This window comes from Orbicella faveolata, unplaced genomic scaffold, assembly GCF_042242905.1.
Source record: "Orbicella faveolata isolate gen_17 unplaced genomic scaffold, um_ofav_v1 contig_25, whole genome shotgun sequence".
NCBI classification, from domain to species: domain Eukaryota; kingdom Metazoa; phylum Cnidaria; class Anthozoa; order Scleractinia; family Merulinidae; genus Orbicella; species Orbicella faveolata.
The window spans coordinates 15,770,321-15,790,706 of record NW_028301553.1 but is presented as its reverse complement, the minus strand read 5'-3'; the positions used below and the strand labels follow the sequence as shown (position 1 = coordinate 15,790,706).

Genomic DNA, 20,386 nt, shown 5'->3' with positions numbered 1-20,386 from the left:
AAGGTCCCACAGGTCCAGATCTAGCGAGATCTAGAGATCGCCAAATAAAAAAATGTAGCGTTACAACTCTTGACCCAAAATCCCTACCCTACCAACCTGGAACAGAATTTTTCCTATGGTCTCCATATATGGAATAAGACCATTCCATCTCTCTTTCGCGCCATTTTCAACAAGTCATTTCAAGATGGCGCCAACTTCCACGGGGGATGATGCGACAGCTACTAACCAAGATGGTAATAATCTTGCCGCATACTGATATTTTTCTTGTTTGAAAACAAAACTGATTCAATTTACGACTAATGTGTTCTCTTCATGTTGCAGATTCTCAATCATCCAGGCGATCAAAAAGATCAGTAAAACGCAATGCTGGAGCAACCTCTGCACTCGACAAAATAAGGTTCTTCGATTAAACTCCTTTTCGATGTGCTGATTTTTATTCATTTTTTAAAGATCGCACAATTTGCTAATGCACTTTTTATGATTCCACTAGAAAATTCCGTCAGACTGGGGAGAGATCGAAGTTTGAAGTAAGACATTTATGTAGTCTGAAACAATTTACAAATAGCGCTGTTTTAGTTTTAAAAAATCTTGAATAATGTACAATTTAACTACTTTTGAATAAGGTTAATCAAAGTAATGTGATGTTGAGACAAATCTTCGGCAATATTTTGTAAACTAATTTGGTTAAAGTTTGGCGATTCGGCTTTACTCATCGGAAGAATTCAAACCGTACACTAAGATTGTAAAATCCTCAATAACGTGATGATCTTCTAGAATCAATTTCTCATTACTTTAGTTTTGCTTTGTTATGAGAATTTGTTGGTAAATCGAGACAGTTTATCCCTTCATTTCATCATTCTTATCACCACAGACTGTTGCAATGTATTGATGGTTGTAAGGTGAAAATGGACATGGATCAGTCTGGAAAAATTGCATTCCCCTGATAATGACTTAGATTCTCCTTACTAGGTTGGTCAATTGGAGGATGTTTATCAGGTGGTTAATGAAGATGAGTACTCCGACATTGTTAGAAAACGTCAGGAAGAAGATTGGGTTATTGACGACGGTATGGAAACTCCTCTATCAGCTTATAGCCTAGGAATCGGGTGATTTGTGGGCTTCTTGGTGCAGTCATGGTTAAAAGAGGGGAATGGTTATGAAGTCCAGCGAATATCGAAGGAGCAAAGAAAGGTGGCAAGATTTTGTGTGAGAAGGTCCACAACCGTGCACAATCTTTTATTTCTCGCTTATACATTAGCCATGATGGCACAACCAAAACATTTCTGTTGGTTAGTTCCTCAGTCAGAAGTAAACGGCTATTGTGTTTTGTGCATGGTCAAGGCCAAAAAAGTGAACAAAAGAATAGGACAAAGAACTCCGTGGCGTTTCATAACCATTCCCCTCTATTGACTATGGTGCGGTGTGAGGCAGGCAAAAAGAGAGCTGGGGCGGATAGAGGATTTTAGAGTAGGAGTTCAAGATATGGCCACCAAAGACAGTCCCCTGTAGGGGGGACTGTAGTTCCCCTGTAGGGGGCTCCAGGCCTGGACTCAGGGGCACTCCCATATAAAAATAATGGGGTTGCTCATTGTACGTTTTAGGGGTTAAAACACAGTTTTGGTACCTCTTAGGGTGTTAAGCCTCAGAAGGTCCACAGTGGCAGCTTTTGTGATACCTTTTAGGGTATTGAGCTGAAAAAATATGACAGGAGGTAATGTGTTGTGTAGGAATTGGTACCTCTTGGGGGATATAAAAAGTTTAAGCCACGCCTACAAAACAGGATCTTGGTAGCTCTTAGGGGTTCTTTTCAAAATTTCCGACAGGCAGCCCCATCTTTTTTATATAGGAGTCCACCCCCCGGGGCTCCAGGGGCATCCTCCCTTGGGAAGTGTTTAAGACTGAGGTCCTTCAAAATGGGATTTCCAGCATTTTGAGGCCAAGTCAGGGTTTTATAATATCTCATTTGTTTTAATATAGGGGTTCAACAGAACCCCCCTAGATCTGCCCCAGGAGAGAGTCATAACTCTCCCACTGCACTTGACTTGGGTGGCCTCTCAATCATCCTTATACTCCACCAAAATTCCTGTTTACCACAAGAAGCACCCATTACTTTAGCTATCTTTCATTGTTTATCCATATGTCACCATTATAGAATTTCTAGGTTCAAATCTCTGGCATGTCTTAAGTGGGAGAAAATTTGAGCATGTGAAAACAGACATTCTGGGCTCAGTTGAACAAAGGATGGATACTGCTATCCACCAGATAATTCGCTATCCATTAGTGGATAAGTGTTGACAATAAACTGTCCACTTGATATTAATTTATCTGGTGGATACTGTTTTTGGATCATGAGTACTAAAGGCATCTGTCGTCAATTGTTGATCAATGCCCTCAATCAACATCTCAATCGGTACTCAACTGACATTCTGATCGATAATTGGTCAACATTCAAACGACACTTTATCAACACTTAGTCAATAGTTGGCCAAGTATCAACTGACTCATACGCATTGAATGAAAATTAATTGACTGTCGACCCAGATGTCGGTGGAATGTCGATTGAGTATCAGCTAAGGTGTTGATGAAGTGTCAATCGAGTATCAACTACTGAACAACTGAGGCCTGCTTAAAGGATTTAAAATTTAAAATAGTCCTTACTTTTCAGACGGGACTGGATATGTGGACGATGGAAGAGAAATATTTGATGACGATCTTGAAGATGGACCATCAACCGGTCAGTTAATCAATTTCATTTAGTTATTTGGCAGGTGCATGATATAAATGGTTAGTGCGCTGAACTGTCATCTGGGTTCAAGCACAGGCTGGGGTCACAATGTTGTGTTTTTTGTTTCTCTTTAATCTCACAGTCTCTCTCCACCCAGGAGTATGAACCACAAGAGTTTTATTTTGCTTTCATTTGACTTACAGGGAAGAATGTTCCTAAATTCAAGCCTAAGAAACCGGTAAGTAGAAAATAGTGCTTGAAATATTCTAGGACATTATTTAGACATATATTTCTTTATTGTTATGGGTATTTATTTATTTCCTCTTTTGTAGAACGTTAAGAAGCCAACCGTCAAGCCAAAGTCAATAAATAAAATGTTGTTAGCTGCAAGTGCAAAAGCAAAGAAACCAAAGGTAGAGGTCTTAACCTGCAGTCACAATAACAGTAATTTATTGCATATAACAGTATGCCTTTTGGTTGCAGGAGCTCTATACTCATAGAAGGTTGGTTTTCAGATGACTTGCCATAATAGCAATGTCTCATTGGCTTTTGGTTAGTGTTGATCAAAAAATTATAGCTCACTAAAATAGTCGTCCAGGAAATGAAAAGAAGAGGCCAACTTGCAAGTAACAAAAAGGATGTTGAAACCAGAATTCTAATTTGTTATCACTTTTGCAGAATGAGGTGACATCTCTTGGTGAAGACAACTTATTAAATGATCTCCTAAAAGAAGTTGAGGTATGACAGTCTAAAATTGGACCCACAAATCTTTTGAATCATATGTGCTGATGGCATCCACGGTTGGGTGTCGATCGATACCCTTGATCAACACTCTATCAACACCTTGGGTAACACTCGATTGACACTCCATCAACATCTCGGTCGATGGTAGACTAATTTTTGATTGATGCACATGAGTCAGTCGACACTTGGCTGACTATCAACTGACTGTTGATCAAGTCTCGATCGAGTGTCGACCACATATCGATTGGGATGTCCATCAAGTACCAGTCAGATGTTGATCGAGGGCATTGATCAACACTCTACTGCCGATGCCTTTAGTACACATGATCCAATCTTTCTTCAAGCATCAGAAATCTCTCTGAGAGGACAAGGCTGTATTTTTTCAAGTGCCTGTAAAATTTTATGAGTACTTAGCAATAGAACAAAAACTATTCATTGGATTATGGAATTGTCTTTTATGAAGCTGACAAATTGTTTTGTGTTGTGCCAATATGTACTGGTACAAACTGTCTGACCAAATGTGATTGATCAGAAATTGAAACAAAGAATGGCAATGGTCACGAACTTATGGTAACTTGAGTGTGAATTGGTGAATATGATGAGCTATAGGGAAATAAGTAATAAAAAATCGAATTTATGGTATCTCTAACACTTCAGTTTGTTTGTTATTGATTAAATTTTTCTTTTCAATAATAAAGCACCCAAAACCAGCTCCAGTGAAAATGTCAAAGGGCAAGGCTCCAGTTTTGAGGTAATTCTGATAAAACTGATCGATATGTGTTTTCTCATCACCACTTTAGTACAAAAGCAATGGAACTAATATTAAATATGTTTATATGGCTATATGATCAGTAAGGAGAAAGAATATTTTACGCCTGTAAATTGAAGTTTTGTTTACACTGATATATGATTGATATGCTGACCCTGTTTATTTTTGCTCCAGAACCCCAACAGCAGTCTCTTCAAGTCATGTCACACCAAGACGACTCCAGGTAATTTTTTATCTTTGCACATTCATTTCCCACCGCACTGCACTTTTTTTTTTGTACTTTGCTCTGCCTTTGTGGTTTGGCACATAAAAAGGGACTTAAACAAAGTTGGATCGTGTTTACCATTAGTAGGTAGTGTCAGTGACCGATATATTGACTGACACTATCAATATGTAGGCCAAGTGTCAGGCGACACTTGTCCAATACACGGCTGATATATTGACTGATAGTTGGTCAAGTGTCAGTTGAGAATCGGTCAAGTATTGGTCAAATGTTGATTGAGTATCAGTCAACATGGTGGCCTTTGCTTGACCAACACTCGACTGACACTCGCATTGGCCGACGTATCAATGGATATTCAACTGATACTAAGCTGACACTCAACCAATACTCAACTGACTTTTGGCCAATATATTGGCCATGTATCAGTCAACAATCGACCATAACAAGGCCAAGACTCGGCCAACTTATCAACCAAGTGTCGGTTGATATATTGGTCAATAGTGTCGACCAACACTACCTACAGTAAACATGATCTGCGTAGTTCACAGTATTGAGATGTTACTCACTAGCCCCAACTCTTTTTTCAAATGTTCATCCCGTGAGAACATATTAGTGCAATAAATTTCTGCTATGTAACTTGTTTCTGACCTTGGATTTTCTTTTAAAATTGACAGGAATCATCCTACCGAAGACAGAATATTTTTAAAGTTGAACCTAAATCTCCACCTGAATATAGCCACACTACAAGCCTGCCTGGGAAGAGGAGGGCAGTTGTCAAAACTGAGCCATTTGAAGTAAGGGAGGGGAGGTACAGTGGCATGGTAGGAGACCCTGAGGGGGAAGGACAGGAGGAAGGATATGGAGCAGCAATGGACACAGATTCAGGAATGGATGGTAAAGTCAAAAAATCACAATAGAGAGACTGATCTTGTAAACTAAATCCTAAAATGTAATTTAAGACAAAAATTACATTACACTTATAATTGAGTTTCTTGTAAAACTTATGTCAGATGTTCCTGCTGTAAATGACATGGAAGAGGTTGATGCAGGGTGTGACGAATTTGGTGATGATGACGATCTTGGTGATGCGGAAGCAATTCAGGCCTTGACAAATGCCGAGAATAGTCATGATGAGAAACCCCACGTACAAATCAAGGTATCACAGAAGGAAGGGTGATCAATATCTCGTTTGCAGCAAACATTTCAGGCTGTAATCATAAGAGAATTAAAATGTTTATTACTTTGCCATCATAGGTTGAGGCAAGCGAGAGACAGAGTGAGAGAAAATGTGCTTTGCCAAGAAAGTATGTACAGTTATTTTAGATTGCTTTGATTAAAAATAAATATGTCAAAAAAAAATTGTATGGTTATATATGTTGCATTTTTTCTTTTACAAAATTTTTGAATTTGTTTTCAAAGTACTTTATTGAAAACAAACTTATCTGTGCACTGTTTCATGAAATTTTTGTATCTCTACCTTGATTTGTCACGATATAAAAATAATTATTGAATTGAGTGTGTATTTATCCAGAACAACAGAAATTCCTGGTGATTCTGCTTGGGAAACAATCTTGGGAAATGAGGAATCACATCAGCAAGAGGTAAAAAGATTGAAATGAAACTGCAGTCTGTGGAACCCACCTTATGGTCACCCTGTTAATACGGCCACCTCATTATTACAGCCACTTTATTCTGGCCTGAACAAAACCTCAGTCAGTCACTTTCTTATTTAAAGAACCCCTTAAATATGGCCAGCCTGTTAATACTACCAGATTTTTGTGGCCAATTGGTGACCTGATCAATGGGGTTCTACTGTACCTGAAATATTTAATAATTATTCCAGGGGCATGCATTGGATATGAAATGGTAGATAGCCAACAAGGCACATAGTGCCTAGTTGGCTAAACTCACCTCATATCCACAAGTGTGAGTGGAGTAATTGTTTTATTGAAAATGTTCCCAAAATATAGAAAACTAAACTAAAATAAAAATAAAAATGCCCAAAAAAATCACAAGTATGCTTACCATATTCATAGAGCATGGTGTAATTGCTCATAACCCAATGAAAACTCTCAAATTGCATTATCCAAATCCAGTTTGTAATAGTTTTGTTATGATATACATGTTTGTATGGCATATTACATTTTTTGTAGTTTGTTACATATAGCATGTTTTATTTTTTGTAGTTTAGATTTGTTTGTTTGTTTGTTTGTTTTTTGATTTCGTATTGTTAATGTTTAATTGTCCCATCTTTTAATTTTAAGGTTCTGACGGATGTCAATGTGGATTCTTCTTCCCTGCCACTTCAGGAAATCGATGGTTAGTTTAGTTTCACAGTCCATTACAGCTGGTCTTGTTTCAGTTTGGATTGTCTGTGTTCATCTCTAAGAGGACTTTCTGGTAGTTCTTACGTGCAATGTTTTGTCGAAGACACACTGAACCAATTTTTTGTGTACAAGATCCAAGGTTCTAGGTTTGAACCTAGGCTAGCAGTATATCTTTATGGTCCATTCTTAAGAGAGACATGAACTCTCACAGTGCCTCTGTCCACCTAAGAGAACATGGGTACAAGTGAATTGTTTTGTGCAGAATCCCGGGAGGGGGAGGTTAACCTGCAATAGACCAACATCTAATTCAGGGGGGTGGGGCTGGGGGCTAAAGCACTCTTAGTTGCTTTATACTATAAAAATCACAGTTAAACACTAGAAGTATGAGCAATGTACATATAGTCTATCATTTTTGCATCAAATTTTCAATGGACTTTTTTTAATATGACCAGTTTGTAGGTGACTATCTCCTTTTGTGTTATTCCAGAAAATATCCATACCCTACCTATGGAAGTTTTTTTGGTTTGAACCCCCCTCCCCTCCAGAAACTCTAGTTTCACACCATGTTTTCTTTTCAAATTTTTGGCTTTTGAGACCTACCCACCTCAGAGGATTTCCAATGACTTTTCATAGGGATGGGTGTGGATGTTTTCTGGAACTTCACAATGTGAAGCAATTCCTTTAAAGAATAGTGTTTAGAGGGAGTTTTAAGGATCATAATTTACTGTGTCTTGACATTTCAGGAGAAAAAGTCCTCAAGTTTTTCTGGTTTGATGCTTATGAGGATAGATTCAAACAACCAGGTATTTAGATGTTGTCATGCAGGTCTTTAGGCAACAGTCTTATAGTCAAGGGGATCGGTGAAACAAAGGCAAGTGGACAAACAAGGAACAGAACCTCGATAATCAAACACAACTATATTTCAATATGACGATCCAATCATACAGTACCTTCCATGTGACTTGCCTGCACATGCATTTATGACATGACCGCATGGCAGGCTAAGTTATAACAATAACAAAGTTCAAACGTCAAGTTCAGTCTATTAGGCAGATGTGTTTATTACTCCATTTACTGCTAATGGCATAAGGTCAACATACCTAGATATAATGTACTAAGTTCATCGCATTGTTCTTTCAGGTACTGTCTACTTGTTTGGCAAAGTTTGGATTGAATCAGCTAAAGCGTACGTCAGGTATAGCATCAATTTTATTTGCAAATTATAGTAATTAAAACAAATAATGTTATTGCAAAAAAAGTAGAATGTTGCAAATAGTTGGAAATAATGTTTTTTAATCTCTACTTTTCAGTTGTTCAGTGGCAGTCAAGAACATCGAGAGACAAATATTCATTCTTCCAAGAGAAAAGGTTTGATGCTTAAGGCTGTTTTTGACACTTATTGACAACTTGACATGAGCCTCCTGATTTTCAAGGGCAGTTTCTTTAGATTCCATGTGACGATTTGCTGTTCTCCAGAAACAGCATATATTAGGGTTTTTGGATCATGTGTGCTAAAGGCATCTGCAGTCAAGTGTCGATCAATAGCTTAGATCGATACCCTTGATCAACACTTGATTGATACTCAATTGACACTCCATTGAGATTTCGTTGACACTCAGTCAGCACTCAATCAACATCTCGGTTGACAGGTGGTCAAGAGTGACGACTAATTTTTTATCAATGCATGTGACTTGGTTGACACTCAGCCAACTATCGACCGACTGTTGATCAAGTGTCGATCGAGTGTCAATCGAGATGTTGCTCAAGTGTTGATTGAGTATCAATCAGAATGCTGATCATGTGTCAATTGAGTTGCCAATCGAAGGTATCAATCAACACTCACCTGCAGATGCCTGTAGTACACACATGATCCAGGTTTGCTTTTCTTATTGATTTAAATTAAAAGCTGTGTTCTTCCAGCCAATGGGAACAAAATAAATGTCAGTGTTTTGCTGAAAGGTTATATTAGCATTGCTTTCAGCTTCCTAACCGTACTTGTTTACTTAACAAACAGAAGCGCGACGTTGATGGCTCTGAGACAAGTGAACCCGTTGGATTTATTGATGTTTACCAGGTGAATAAATGTTTCTTTTGTAATGCCGCTACTTGCTTTCTTTTTTCTTTTAATACACTCTACTACATCTAAAACTGACAGGGAGTCATGCCTTAATTAGCACAATTTTTTGTTTTAAAATGACACCTACATTAACTTATTTTCTCACAGGAATTCAATGAGAAGATTGCGACAAAACATAAAATCATGAAGTTCATCTCCAGGGTAACATATCATAGTTACTTTTGACTAGAATTTGTGCAAAATTTTTGAAATGTATGCTTGTATTACTTCTTGAGCCTAGAGGAATTGTATCATGTGTACTAAAGGCATCCAAGGTCAAATGTCAATTGAAACCGGCGATTGAACCTCAATTGATACTCAATTGACACTCCTCAGCTGACACTTGATCAACACTTGATTGACAACTCAGTTGAGAGTTGGTCAAGAGTCAACTAATTTTTGATTGATGCATATGAGTTGGTTGACACTAAGTGTCAATCAGGATGTTGATCGAGATGTTGATCGTGGGTCAATCAAGGGTTTAAATCATCACTCGACTGCGGATGCCTTTAGTACACATTATTTGAGGAAATTGTTCTTGAGGGATACATGTTTAAATTGTATCAGTCAGTACTCGCAAGAACCTGTTGATTGATATGTTTTGAGCTTCGTTTTTCCACACTTTGTTTCTGTGGTCCTGAAATGTGATTCCACTGTGTTCCTATTTTAAATATCTGTTTTTTCATTCGTTTGGTCTCTCACCTTTTATTTTAACACACATGTGCTTAAGTGGTTTTCTATATTATTTGTCATTTAAGAAAGTTCAAAAGGCTTATGCTTTTGAGATTCAAGATGTTCCTGTCATGTCAGAGTACCTGGAAGTCAGATATTCAGTAAGTCATAAACATTTTAATATTGATTGAATTTCACCTATATATAACCACATATAAATAAACAACAGAAGCCTGATGGCCTGCAATTACATTTGGACCCTGCTAATTTGAACTCGCCTATTCCAAATTCCCCAGTATTTCAAAGTCAAAACCATTTTCCTCGGATTTGCCCTTCAGTCATTTGCTATTGGTTATTGCGAACTCCCACTATTTTGAACTATATTTTGTTTCTTTCTAGAGTTGAAAATAGCAGGGTTCAAATGTTCATAATCAACTTACATTTACACTGTAAGGTCTGTAAGCATCAACCCTTTATAGATTGTCTCCTTTGTCATTATCATTCTCACTATCTCTTGGCAGGCGGATTCTCCCCAGTTACCATCTGACTTGTCTGGAGAGACTTTCAGCCATGTGTTTGGCACTAACACATCTAGGTAAGAATCTCAGCCTTTGATTTGAAAGAAAAGGCCTTCTAGCTTAAAAGGAAAATTTGAAATGTTCTTCTTTTTGGTTGCAGTCTTGAGCTCCTTCTCCTTAGTCGTAAGATGAAAGGTCCTTGTTGGCTCACTATCAAGTTTCCTCGTGAGTATGATGATTTTCTTTATTCTCATAACCAGTCTACTTGAGAATGTACTGTCAATGTTAGGAGAAGTAAGATGTTGATCTTAGCAAATGAAATATTTACTCCAAGCATTAATTTCATTTTAATGTCTTTTTTTTCTCTCAAGAACTTCCTCAACATCCAGTCAGTTGGTGTAAAGTAGAGGTTAGTGTCCTTCTTTTGTACAGTTTGGCAAACATATCTGTGCTAAGTTTTTAAAGTGTCAAGCATTTTCCTGCAGGCTGTTGTCTCAAAACCTGATCACCTTGAAGTGGCAAGTGAACAAGATCCTCCACCACCCATGGTAAGTTTAGTAATCACTTCACATTCCTGCATCTTTTTTTTTTCAGATTTTGTATGTTGTGAATGCCAAGTCTGTTCTAGTTATAGAGGGCAGAGAAAATTGTCAAGTTATCACAAGCAGGCCATTTCTACTGTATGTTTTTCTTAGGAGTTTTTGTATTTCCCTTAGCCTGCCTGTGGAATGACAGGCTGCCTTGACAATTTGTAATTTATAGTCCTGGGTCGAGAGAAGCACTAACATTTTTGTGTTACTCGACACAGGTACACTGGTTAGCATCTAAGGATGTCTTTAACATCCAGTGTAATAACCTTTTAAGGCAGGTTTTCGTTAGCAACAGATTTGTAGTTGGAGTCATAATCAAAAGTATAGAGTGATACAAACTAGTGAAAATCAAACCAATGGAGTCAGGTGCCGAACGCCCATTCTGTTTACGTCTCAGTCACTTATGATCCAGTGAAAACTAGATTGTTGGAGTCGGAAACAGAAGCAGAAGAATATACCAGTCACAATGTTCAATTCAGGGCCTTGTGAATGGTTGGTTCTTCTGCTTCTGCTTCTGACTCTAAAAATCTAGTTTTCACTGGATTATAAGCGACAGAGGCATAGACAAATTGCAAGAAATTAAAATTTTCTGATTCTTCTGACTCCAATTCTGGCGAGTTCATGACTGCTTACAACTCCAATTTTTAATTTTCACTTCGTTGTGACCTCTCTTATGACTCCAACTATGATTATGACTTCAACTCCGTCACTAGTGAACACCAGCTCATCCATCCTCTCTACAGTTATTGTTTGTTTTTTCTCTTTCTTTAGGTTGTCATGAGCCTCAGTTTTAGGACAATGTTGAACACAAAGACTCACACTCATGAGGTATGTATTTCTGCAACTTTTCCATGCTTGCCACCACAGGTAACCCAGCTGTGGATATCTGTTTACCCCGTAATACCACCAGTAACATGCAGTTAGTTGGTCAGTCCGTCCCTGCGTGTGGTATGATGACAATATTACTTATGTCTGCATTTAAGACTAAATTAAGTAGCAATATATCAAATAAAATTTGTCCTCTCTTATTTCAGTAGTAATTCTCTCGTGTTCACTGATTTTTTTTCATGGTTTAGATCTTGGCTGTGTCAGCTCTGGTACATCATGAAGTGTCACTAGACAAAGCAGCACCAAAACAGAAGTTCCAATATCATTTTTGTGGTAAGTTCAAGGTGTAGTCCCAGAAAATATCCATACCTCCCCAAAGAGGAGATTTTGTCTAAGATCCCCCCCCCCTCCCCACCCTTTTGGAATTTCCAACAAAGCTTCATACATTTCTTTGAGTTCTTTGTTCTTAGAGAACCCCCACCCACTAGGAAAATTCCAATCCCCTCTGTTGGGAGGGTATGGATATTTTTGGAACTGCACAATAGGCAATTCCTTCTGTCAAAACATGCAGGGTTAAGGATTTTATTGTACTTTTTTTATATGAAGCAAAGTGACAAGGATACACAGTTTTTTATTTTTCTCTTGGCCCTTACAATTCAAAGCTAAATTTCAAATTCTCCATACTGATTGCAGTAATTTATCTTACCATCAGTTCTGAGAATTCAGTGTTTCATCAAGACAGTGCCCTCAAATTGTATTCTAGGCAGTGTCTTCATGTAAAGGGGAAATTGGTTGTTGAAAAGGATTGTCATGCATGTGTGGTTTACGAGTGCCTCACCCACACACTCAACCACAAATAAAGAAGTGATAACAACTGTACTTTTCTTTTGCAGCTGTAAGCAAACCGAGTGATCAGATGTACCCTTATGACTTCAAAGATGCTGTCAGGAAAAGGGTAATGAGTTATAATACATATTGCATACATTATGTTATAGTTTATGTTATATTTGAAATATTTGTTTACTTATTTACAGTGTCCCCAATTAGCACATTAGTGCTAAATACACCGACACTTAAATAAAGTTTAATTTAATTTAATTTAATTTAATTATAATACATCGTAAATAAATTATGGAAAAGCAGGTAGTAATACATAATAAACTGATTTGGTGGTAAGTTGAATTTTCAACAGTAATCTGTGGAATTCCTAATTTGTGTTTCTTTAGCAAATTAAAATGGACATCACGACATCAGAGAGAGCTCTTCTTGGATTATTTATGGCCAAGATTCACAGAATTGATCCAGATGTTCTTGTGGTATGTTTATTCATGTTTTTGGTTATAAAAAAAAGCTAATGAACTGGACCGGTACAGGGCTGTCATCAAGGGCTGTAACCCGTAGAACCTGTTACAGCTGAGTATGCTTTATTTTCCCTTGATGTTACTGGTGAAATTGCCTGTTGTTGATAGAATTTACCCATGAAGTAACAAATTTGCTACAGGTGTGGAGAATAAGGTTACAGGTGACTAAAAACTAAGTGACAGCCCTGCAATGTAATAGTGGTGAGATCAAAGTGTTCCCCACCTATCCTTACTAGCCACTCTATTTAAACTGAAGGGGATATTTGCCTTGTGATAATTTCATTTCTGGGATAACTGCAAGTGATGATATTGTGAAATTAAGGGATTTCCAGAAGTTTCATTAACATTTTCAGAAGGAGGGCAACTGATTTTCACAGGTGGACAAAACCTTTTTCATCGAACTTCTTTATGAAGGCTGCTGCACACTAGTTGATTTTCCATCGTAGAACTGCAGATTTTCTGTCTGGGTCAAATCAGGTTAAAATTTGTCAGGCCATCAGCTTGCCGCACACTAGCCGATTTTTTGTCACAACTAACCGCGTTGAGGCTTGGGGCCAAGTCATCCAAATTCAAGATGGCGCCTACTCCCTAATTAGCGTCTACTCCCTAATTGGCGCCTACTCCCTAATTGGCGCCTATTTCCTAATTGGTTGAGGCGCACAAGCACCAACAAACTGTCTTGGTCCACCGCACACTAGCCGACAAGGCCCAACAAGACGTTTTGAGATTTAACACTGTCAGATATCGCCAGACAGGCCCCGATCTTGTCGCAGACTTGTCTAAATTCACCGCCTACTAGGCGACAAGTGAAGATTTTTTGTCGGCAACAAAAAATCAGCTAGTGCGCAGCAGCCTTAAAAAAAACTTTCCTCTAGATGGTCAAACCAGGTAGGCAGATTCGTCCTCAAAGCCAGTCAATTTACTCAGTGTTGGGCCCTTAATAAAAGCCCTGGATCTCTAGCGAAGTTGTTTTAATAGAGTGATTTGTTAAAAGAATTCTAGTCGTTGGAATTTTGACTTGCAACCTTTTAGACACAGGCAAGGGGCTAATGTCTTGATGACAAACTTCTTGTGTTCTGATGGCTAAATAACCTCTTCACTGAATCTAATTTCATGTTTTTAGGGACATGATATCTACGGATTTGATATTGATCTTTTGTTGCATAGGATAAATGCTTGCAAGGTTAGTACATGTATCTATTCTGTGAACACAGTTAGATGTTCCCCTACTGTGTCACACTGCTAAAATTACTTTGTTATAAGTATATTTTATTTCTCTTAGTGTGCTTGTGTGAGCTTTTTTCACTTTTTCCTCCTTCCTTTGCTTGTACTACTTTTTATCCTAAATTATAATCATTTTGTGTATTGATGACAGCAGTTTTATTCTGTTGTTAATTCTCAAGTATCTGTAAGGTAGTTCTTTACATAGGCCTTATTGGCTTCCATGGGCTTCCTTTCCTTATGCGACAATATGTTGTAAATATATTGTTAAATGGCAAAAATAAAACAAGAACAAGAACAAGACTTTGCCGTAGGCGCAGTGATACAACAGAAGGAAATTTGTCGTTTTGTAAGTTTTGACTATCCAAGAATACATGAATATATGAATACGTCTAATGTAAAATATCAAATACGAAAGACCGTATTTGACCACATTTCCAAACACCGAGAAGACAGTTGAAAATACGACGTGTCGCGGAGTATTTTTGAAGAACTTCGAGGTGTTTGGAACTGCGTTCAAACACTGTCTTGAGTGTTTGATATATCTTCTCAGTGGAATCTTAATCTGAGGAGAAAACGGAGAAATAAAATAGTAAAAATCTATGCTAATTAAGATCAGATATCCAAACATGGTCACGGTCATGATTTTCGTCGTTTAAACTTGATGAATTATTAATAAGTTTGAGAACTTGTCTTACAATATTAAGGGCCCATTAACCGATTTATGCGCGCGCTCGCGCGGTGAGGTGAAATTTCACTTCCGGTTACTTACGTCAGCCTGAGCGCGGAAAATAAAAACAACTATATAACTTCCAAATTCGCTTACATTTTAGATGTTTTTCTTTGTGTTTCACAAAATGCAAAATAAAAAAAGTACAAGCAAAGACAAAATAAGAAAAAGACAGAAAAACAAGAGCAATGGAAAGAGAAAAATAAACTCCGTGTGGCTTTGTCTGATCTTACCGAAGTGCGCTGGTAGTGTAAATTGCGCACGCGCTCATAGGGTAACTAACTTCCAATATATATCGGGCGCACTTCCGGTTTCTTCAGTTAAATGCTAAAGGAAACGCGGTTTTTCATTAAATCCAGCCTTTTTCGACTGATTTCGATCAAAGGCAACCTTGGAAATATAGCTATGCATTCCTTTTTCAAACTCATGCTTTTTTCAGAAAATTACGAATTTTTTAATATTTTGAAATTCTCTCAAAATCTGACCTTTTAGAAATGAAACAAAATCTATGCATAGCGTAATGAGGATTTAAATTAAAATATTAAAATCAATGAAAAAAATCTCGATAAAGTAATTTGCCTGGGTGCCTTTGCGTTTTTTCAGTATTAGTCACATGAACATGGGCGTGGCTTGATGACGTCATCACTAGTGTTGCTAATCATGAAAAAGTAAAAACACATGAAATGACTCTGAACTAACTAAAAATGATGAGGTTATATGAGTATAAATTTTCCTTAGCAACGGCTCTAAAAGATCGGTTAATGGGCCCTTAACACATTGTTCGGAAAACAGATAATTAGAATAAAAGATATTGTCAGGTACTTAAGGAGTATTGCCTTGATATACTACCAAATTCTCGGAACTAGCATTCAAAGAAATTTATGGGAAACCATGAAGAGATTTTGTATTTTGAGATTTAAGTTTATTTTCCTTTTAGATTCCTCACTGGTCTCGTCTTGGACGGCTTAAAAGAACCGTCATGCCAAAGTTGTCTGTAAGTACTTCATTTGTTGAAGCATTTTGCTGCTTGATTTTTTTTTTCAGAAACTTAGGCGTATCAAGTTCGTCGTTTATAATCCATGTTAATCTATTCCATCCTTAATCATCCTTGTTCCTTTGTGGTTTATTATTATCTTTTTAGTGTTTTTTTTTTCAACCTAGTAAACTAGTATTTTCAGGTTTCCTTCAATTTAAAGGTAATTCTGTATGCGGCTAAAATAACTCAAAATACCGTGACTGAGCTCCTTTAAGTGTTAGCAAGGTTTTTGAGTGATCAAAACTTTATACACAGCTTGAAATTACTGCAGTCAACAATCATTACAGCAGCAGCAACTGGCTAAAACTGTTGGTTTTGAACTCCGACTCAAGTCTAGTATAATTAAAGGAGCTCAGTAACGGTATTTTGAGTTATTTTGGCCACCTAAAAAATCACCTTTAAATTGAAGGAAACCTGAGTATAGTAGTTGTGTAAAATAGAAAAAACACTAAAGAAATAATAATAAACCATAAAGGAACAAGGATGGTTAAGGATGGAGAAGATTAATACGGATTACAAACGACAAACTTGAAACATTTCGGCTAAAATTTTCAACATGTAGCTCCTTTTACAGGCCTATTTTGATTGGTAATGGTTTGTGCCAATTGTTGTTGTGTTTCATGTTTCTCACAGAGCGGTGGACCTGGTAAAGGTGGTAGTCTTCTCGATCGCTCCATCACTTGTGGTCGGATGGTGTGTGATGTGAAGATATCTTCAAAGGAGCTTATAAGATGCAAGAGCTACGATTTGACAGGTTTGTCTTCACGAAACTTACCTTAAGGGCTCATTAACCGATTTATACGCGCGCTCGCGCGCGTTGCTAAGGAGGTGAAATTTTACTTCCGGTTTCTTACGTCAGTCTGAGCGCGGAAAACAAAAACAACTCAGTAGCTTTCAAATTCACTTACATTTTAGATGTTTTTCCTTGTGTTTCACAAAATGCAAAGCAAAAAAAGTACAAGCAAAGACAAAATAAGAGAAATACAGAAAAACAAGAACAATAGAAAGAGAAAAACTAACTCCGTGTGGCTTTGTTTGATCTTGCCGAAGTGCGCTGGCAGTGTAAATTGCGCACGCGCTAATAGGGTAACTTCCAATATATATCGGGCGCACTTCCGGTTTCTATGAATGCTAAAGGAAACGCGGTTTTTCATTAAATCCAGCCTTTTTCGACGGATTTCGATTAAAGCCAACGTTGGAAACATAGCTATGCATTCCTTTTTCGAAATCATGCTTTTTGCGAAAAATTAAGAATTTTTTAATATTTTGAAATTCTCTCAAAATCTGACCTTTTAAAAATGAAACAAAATCTATGCATAGCGTAATGAGGATTTAAATTAAAATATTAAATCAATGAAAAAAATCCCGATAAAGTAATTTGCCCGGGAGCCTTTGCGTTTTTTCAGTATTAGTCACATGACCATGGGCGTGGCCTGATGACGTCATCACTAGTGTTGCTGATCATGAAAAAGTTAAAGCACATGAAATAACTCTGAACTAACTAAAAATGATGAGGTTATATGAAAATAAATTTCCTTAGCAACGGCTCAAAAAAATCGGTTAATGGGCCCTTAAGTAAACGTTAACAGTCATTTCAGTTCACGACTTACCGACACGTTACCGACTAGTTACCGACAGATTGTCAACAGTTCGCCGACTGTTGGCCGACCGTTGGCCGACCGTTGGCCGACCGTTGGCCAAACTTAAGTCCGAAAAATAACGAAAACTGTCGGCCGTTATTCTACAAACAGTCGGCCGACAAACGGCCGAAAGTCGACTGACAGGTGGCCAACAGACGACCGACAATATCTTTTGGGAACTGTTTTTCACCTTTACCAACCTGCCACAACTGACCAACGACTGTTGGCGAACTATTGAGTCCGCGAGTCTTACAGCCAATTCCATTGCGGCTAAACTAAGAATCAGTTACAAGGGACCAGACTTTTTCATTTTTCCCTGACTTTGAAGATGACCTCCGCTCAAGTGGTCGAAACATCAGTCACCAACAACAGTTCTTTTCAGGGCTACACTCGCCCAGATTATCACACTGCACGAGCTAGTTAGTTAAATCTGACAACAATATTAATTTCAAAGCCTTCATTCTTCGAAGAAATTTTATTCCTTGATCCATTTTTCAGCGTTATCATGGGCCGTTCTTCAGTCCAGAAGGGAAGAGATTGACCAAGATGAAATACCCAACAAGTTTAAGTAAGTAATAAATGATCGTAGCGTGTTCTGAATGCTGTTCGTTGATTGTCAAACCAGCGTGCACCCATTTTGCACGTCAAAAACCGGTAAATACTATTCTCTGGGACGCTGAAGGTTTTCATATTCGATTTGACCTCTTGCGTTGTAGATTTTCGATTATAAATTCATGAGTATTCGTTGACCGTAATATTTTTTCTTGCCTGCTCTTTCAGTTCGTCGCGTGAACTCCTTCACATGTTTGAGCTCACCTCGGTAGGTAAAGTTTTTGTTTACAGCTCAAGTTAACTCCACTTCAGTCACGGACTTACGTTGGGCGCGAATTATTCTTTTCAACTTCACCTATCCTCTTCATTCAAAGCGGCCCATGAAACCCCTACACCCTCCTGCCAACTAGCTCTGTTGGTGGCTACCATTTACCCCTCGCTCCAGACCCTGCATCCAGCTCCGACTTTCTCCTCTGCTGTCTGAATTCTTTGCGAACGGAGATCATTTCTTTACTCTTGTCTAATTTTGCCGAAATATGCTTGTTTCTTTCTGCAGATGGATGCTCTACTGACCTTGCGGATCATGTATGATCTCAACGTACGTTATTCTTTACAAATCTATTTGATCAAACAGTACTGAGAGAAAAACGGATTGCTATATTTAACAGTTCTCATGGTAACGTTTCTCTCCACCTCCAAACCAGTTTGTTTCTCTCGGTACTAGGGCCGGGCTGATCGAAAGACGGTTAACGCTAAACCACGGTTAAAATTTAACCGAAGTATAAATTTTTCTTCTATAAAAATGTTTTTCACTGATTATTTTTTGTGTAGTTTGAAATCATTGAAACTCAAAACTGAAGGGCAAACAATATAAACAGAAAACCGCTCCGAAAAGTTGCAAAACTCAATCAAAATTCTCGCAAATCCTGGGTAACCCAGGATTTGGTTAGGGTTAGCTTAATTGGGCTTTGAACAACCCGGTCCCTGTTTTAAGTTCTTTTTATTTGCTTTTTCTTTAGGTTCTGCCACTGGCTTTACAGATAACAACAATCGCTGGAAACGTTATGGTGAGTTGATTTAGGAAATTTCGCTCCGTTTGCAATTTTTTGTTTCTGTAAATGTAATAATGAATCTATGATTGAAACAGAAATTTCACCGGTTAATAAGGCGTTAATCAAGATGTATAACGCACGTGCAGAGGCAATGTACAGTCCACTCCGTTCTTAAGTTTATCGATTTCTTCGTTGTCGTTGTCCGAAAGAGCCTGTGCGCTAGCAATATTGTGCGCTCCCGGCGCGCGCGCTACTTGAAATCGAGGTTTGTATCCATAGAGACGTTATTGTGATGTCACTGTACTTTATTCAAGTTTTTTCTGTTTCAACGGATCCGTGCACAAAATTCTGAATCAAATTAATTGAATTCAACACGCTTGCGAGGTTGCCTTACTACTATTGGTCTTTAGAGCCGTTTATGTAGGCGCTAGCACTCTGCTATTTCTCCATTTTAAACGACAATTTTTGCTTTTTTTTATTTTGTTTTCAGGCTAGAACACTACTTGGCGGTCGATCAGAAAGGAACGAATTTCTTTTGCTTCACGCTTTCAACGAAAAGTAAGAGATTTCTCCATAGCTTCCTTGTTTAACTTTTTAAACTCTGCTACATGTTTTCCGAAAGTTTTTTCTTTCTTACTCAAACGCGATCTTTTAAGCGTGGTAAGTTTATCTTGCACCTACCAGGAAAAATTTCCTAGGACTTGTATTTGACCAGTTGTTAGTGAAAAAACTTTGTCTTCCTGTATCTCTTGATTTCTGGTGGGTTGCTTATTTTGGAACCTCAGCGTGTAATGTTTATCCTTTACAACGGCATTTTTTGCTTGCTTCATAGGAATTTCGTTTGCCCTGACAAAAGCTACGGCAAGAAGCAAGTGGTAAGAATTGTGTTAAATAGCCCATCCCTGTACTTAATGACCGCTGCCTTTACTTTTTTTGGAGAAACTCTCTCTCAGAGGATGGACTTGGCGTTCGATTTCCTTCAAAGAGTAAAAGGTAAAATGTCCTTATGTTTTAAACTTGTAATGAGTTTTACTCGACGTTTTTCTCAGGCCGAGGTTGAGAATGATGACGAAGAACAACCCAAGAGTTCAAAGAAAGGAAGAAGAAAGCCAGCTTATGCTGGAGGACTGGTGCTGGAACCTAAGAAAGGTATGTTTTGTTTAGGGACGGACTATTATTTTTTTGACGGGGGGCGGGGTGGGTAATTTTCTGGGACACGAAATGTTTCTTCTTGCACTATTTTGTTTTCAGCAAATTTTTGCTATGTAGGAATTTTTTTCCG

The 20,386-nt window shown here is 37.9% G+C and overlaps 1 protein-coding gene across 1 annotated transcript in view; it reads left to right on the top strand.

The window, feature by feature from the left end:
- Positions 1-115: 115 nt before the first annotated feature.
- The window catches only part of LOC110052879 (DNA polymerase alpha catalytic subunit-like), a 39,773-nt gene continuing 19,502 nt past the window's right edge, over positions 116-20,386 (top strand). Inside the window, exons 1-39 of the mRNA XM_089293957.1 lie at positions 116-233; positions 322-397; positions 491-527; positions 970-1,066; positions 2,666-2,734; positions 2,929-2,963; positions 3,058-3,138; positions 3,404-3,463; positions 4,168-4,220; positions 4,413-4,461; positions 5,136-5,355; positions 5,472-5,617; positions 5,716-5,765; positions 5,993-6,062; positions 6,726-6,780; positions 7,532-7,591; positions 7,929-7,983; positions 8,099-8,156; positions 8,803-8,862; positions 9,013-9,066; positions 9,663-9,737; positions 10,098-10,171; positions 10,255-10,319; positions 10,466-10,503; positions 10,580-10,642; positions 11,456-11,512; positions 11,761-11,845; positions 12,406-12,467; positions 12,739-12,828; positions 13,997-14,056; positions 15,762-15,818; positions 16,494-16,614; positions 17,999-18,068; positions 18,281-18,320; positions 18,609-18,650; positions 19,072-19,119; positions 19,595-19,662; positions 19,937-19,979; positions 20,154-20,253. Coding sequence (XP_089150083.1) covers positions 116-233; positions 322-397; positions 491-527; positions 970-1,066; positions 2,666-2,734; positions 2,929-2,963; positions 3,058-3,138; positions 3,404-3,463; positions 4,168-4,220; positions 4,413-4,461; positions 5,136-5,355; positions 5,472-5,617; positions 5,716-5,765; positions 5,993-6,062; positions 6,726-6,780; positions 7,532-7,591; positions 7,929-7,983; positions 8,099-8,156; positions 8,803-8,862; positions 9,013-9,066; positions 9,663-9,737; positions 10,098-10,171; positions 10,255-10,319; positions 10,466-10,503; positions 10,580-10,642; positions 11,456-11,512; positions 11,761-11,845; positions 12,406-12,467; positions 12,739-12,828; positions 13,997-14,056; positions 15,762-15,818; positions 16,494-16,614; positions 17,999-18,068; positions 18,281-18,320; positions 18,609-18,650; positions 19,072-19,119; positions 19,595-19,662; positions 19,937-19,979; positions 20,154-20,253 — 2,761 coding nt within the window. The remainder of the gene's footprint in view (positions 234-321; positions 398-490; positions 528-969; positions 1,067-2,665; positions 2,735-2,928; positions 2,964-3,057; positions 3,139-3,403; positions 3,464-4,167; positions 4,221-4,412; positions 4,462-5,135; positions 5,356-5,471; positions 5,618-5,715; positions 5,766-5,992; positions 6,063-6,725; positions 6,781-7,531; positions 7,592-7,928; positions 7,984-8,098; positions 8,157-8,802; positions 8,863-9,012; positions 9,067-9,662; positions 9,738-10,097; positions 10,172-10,254; positions 10,320-10,465; positions 10,504-10,579; positions 10,643-11,455; positions 11,513-11,760; positions 11,846-12,405; positions 12,468-12,738; positions 12,829-13,996; positions 14,057-15,761; positions 15,819-16,493; positions 16,615-17,998; positions 18,069-18,280; positions 18,321-18,608; positions 18,651-19,071; positions 19,120-19,594; positions 19,663-19,936; positions 19,980-20,153; positions 20,254-20,386) is intronic.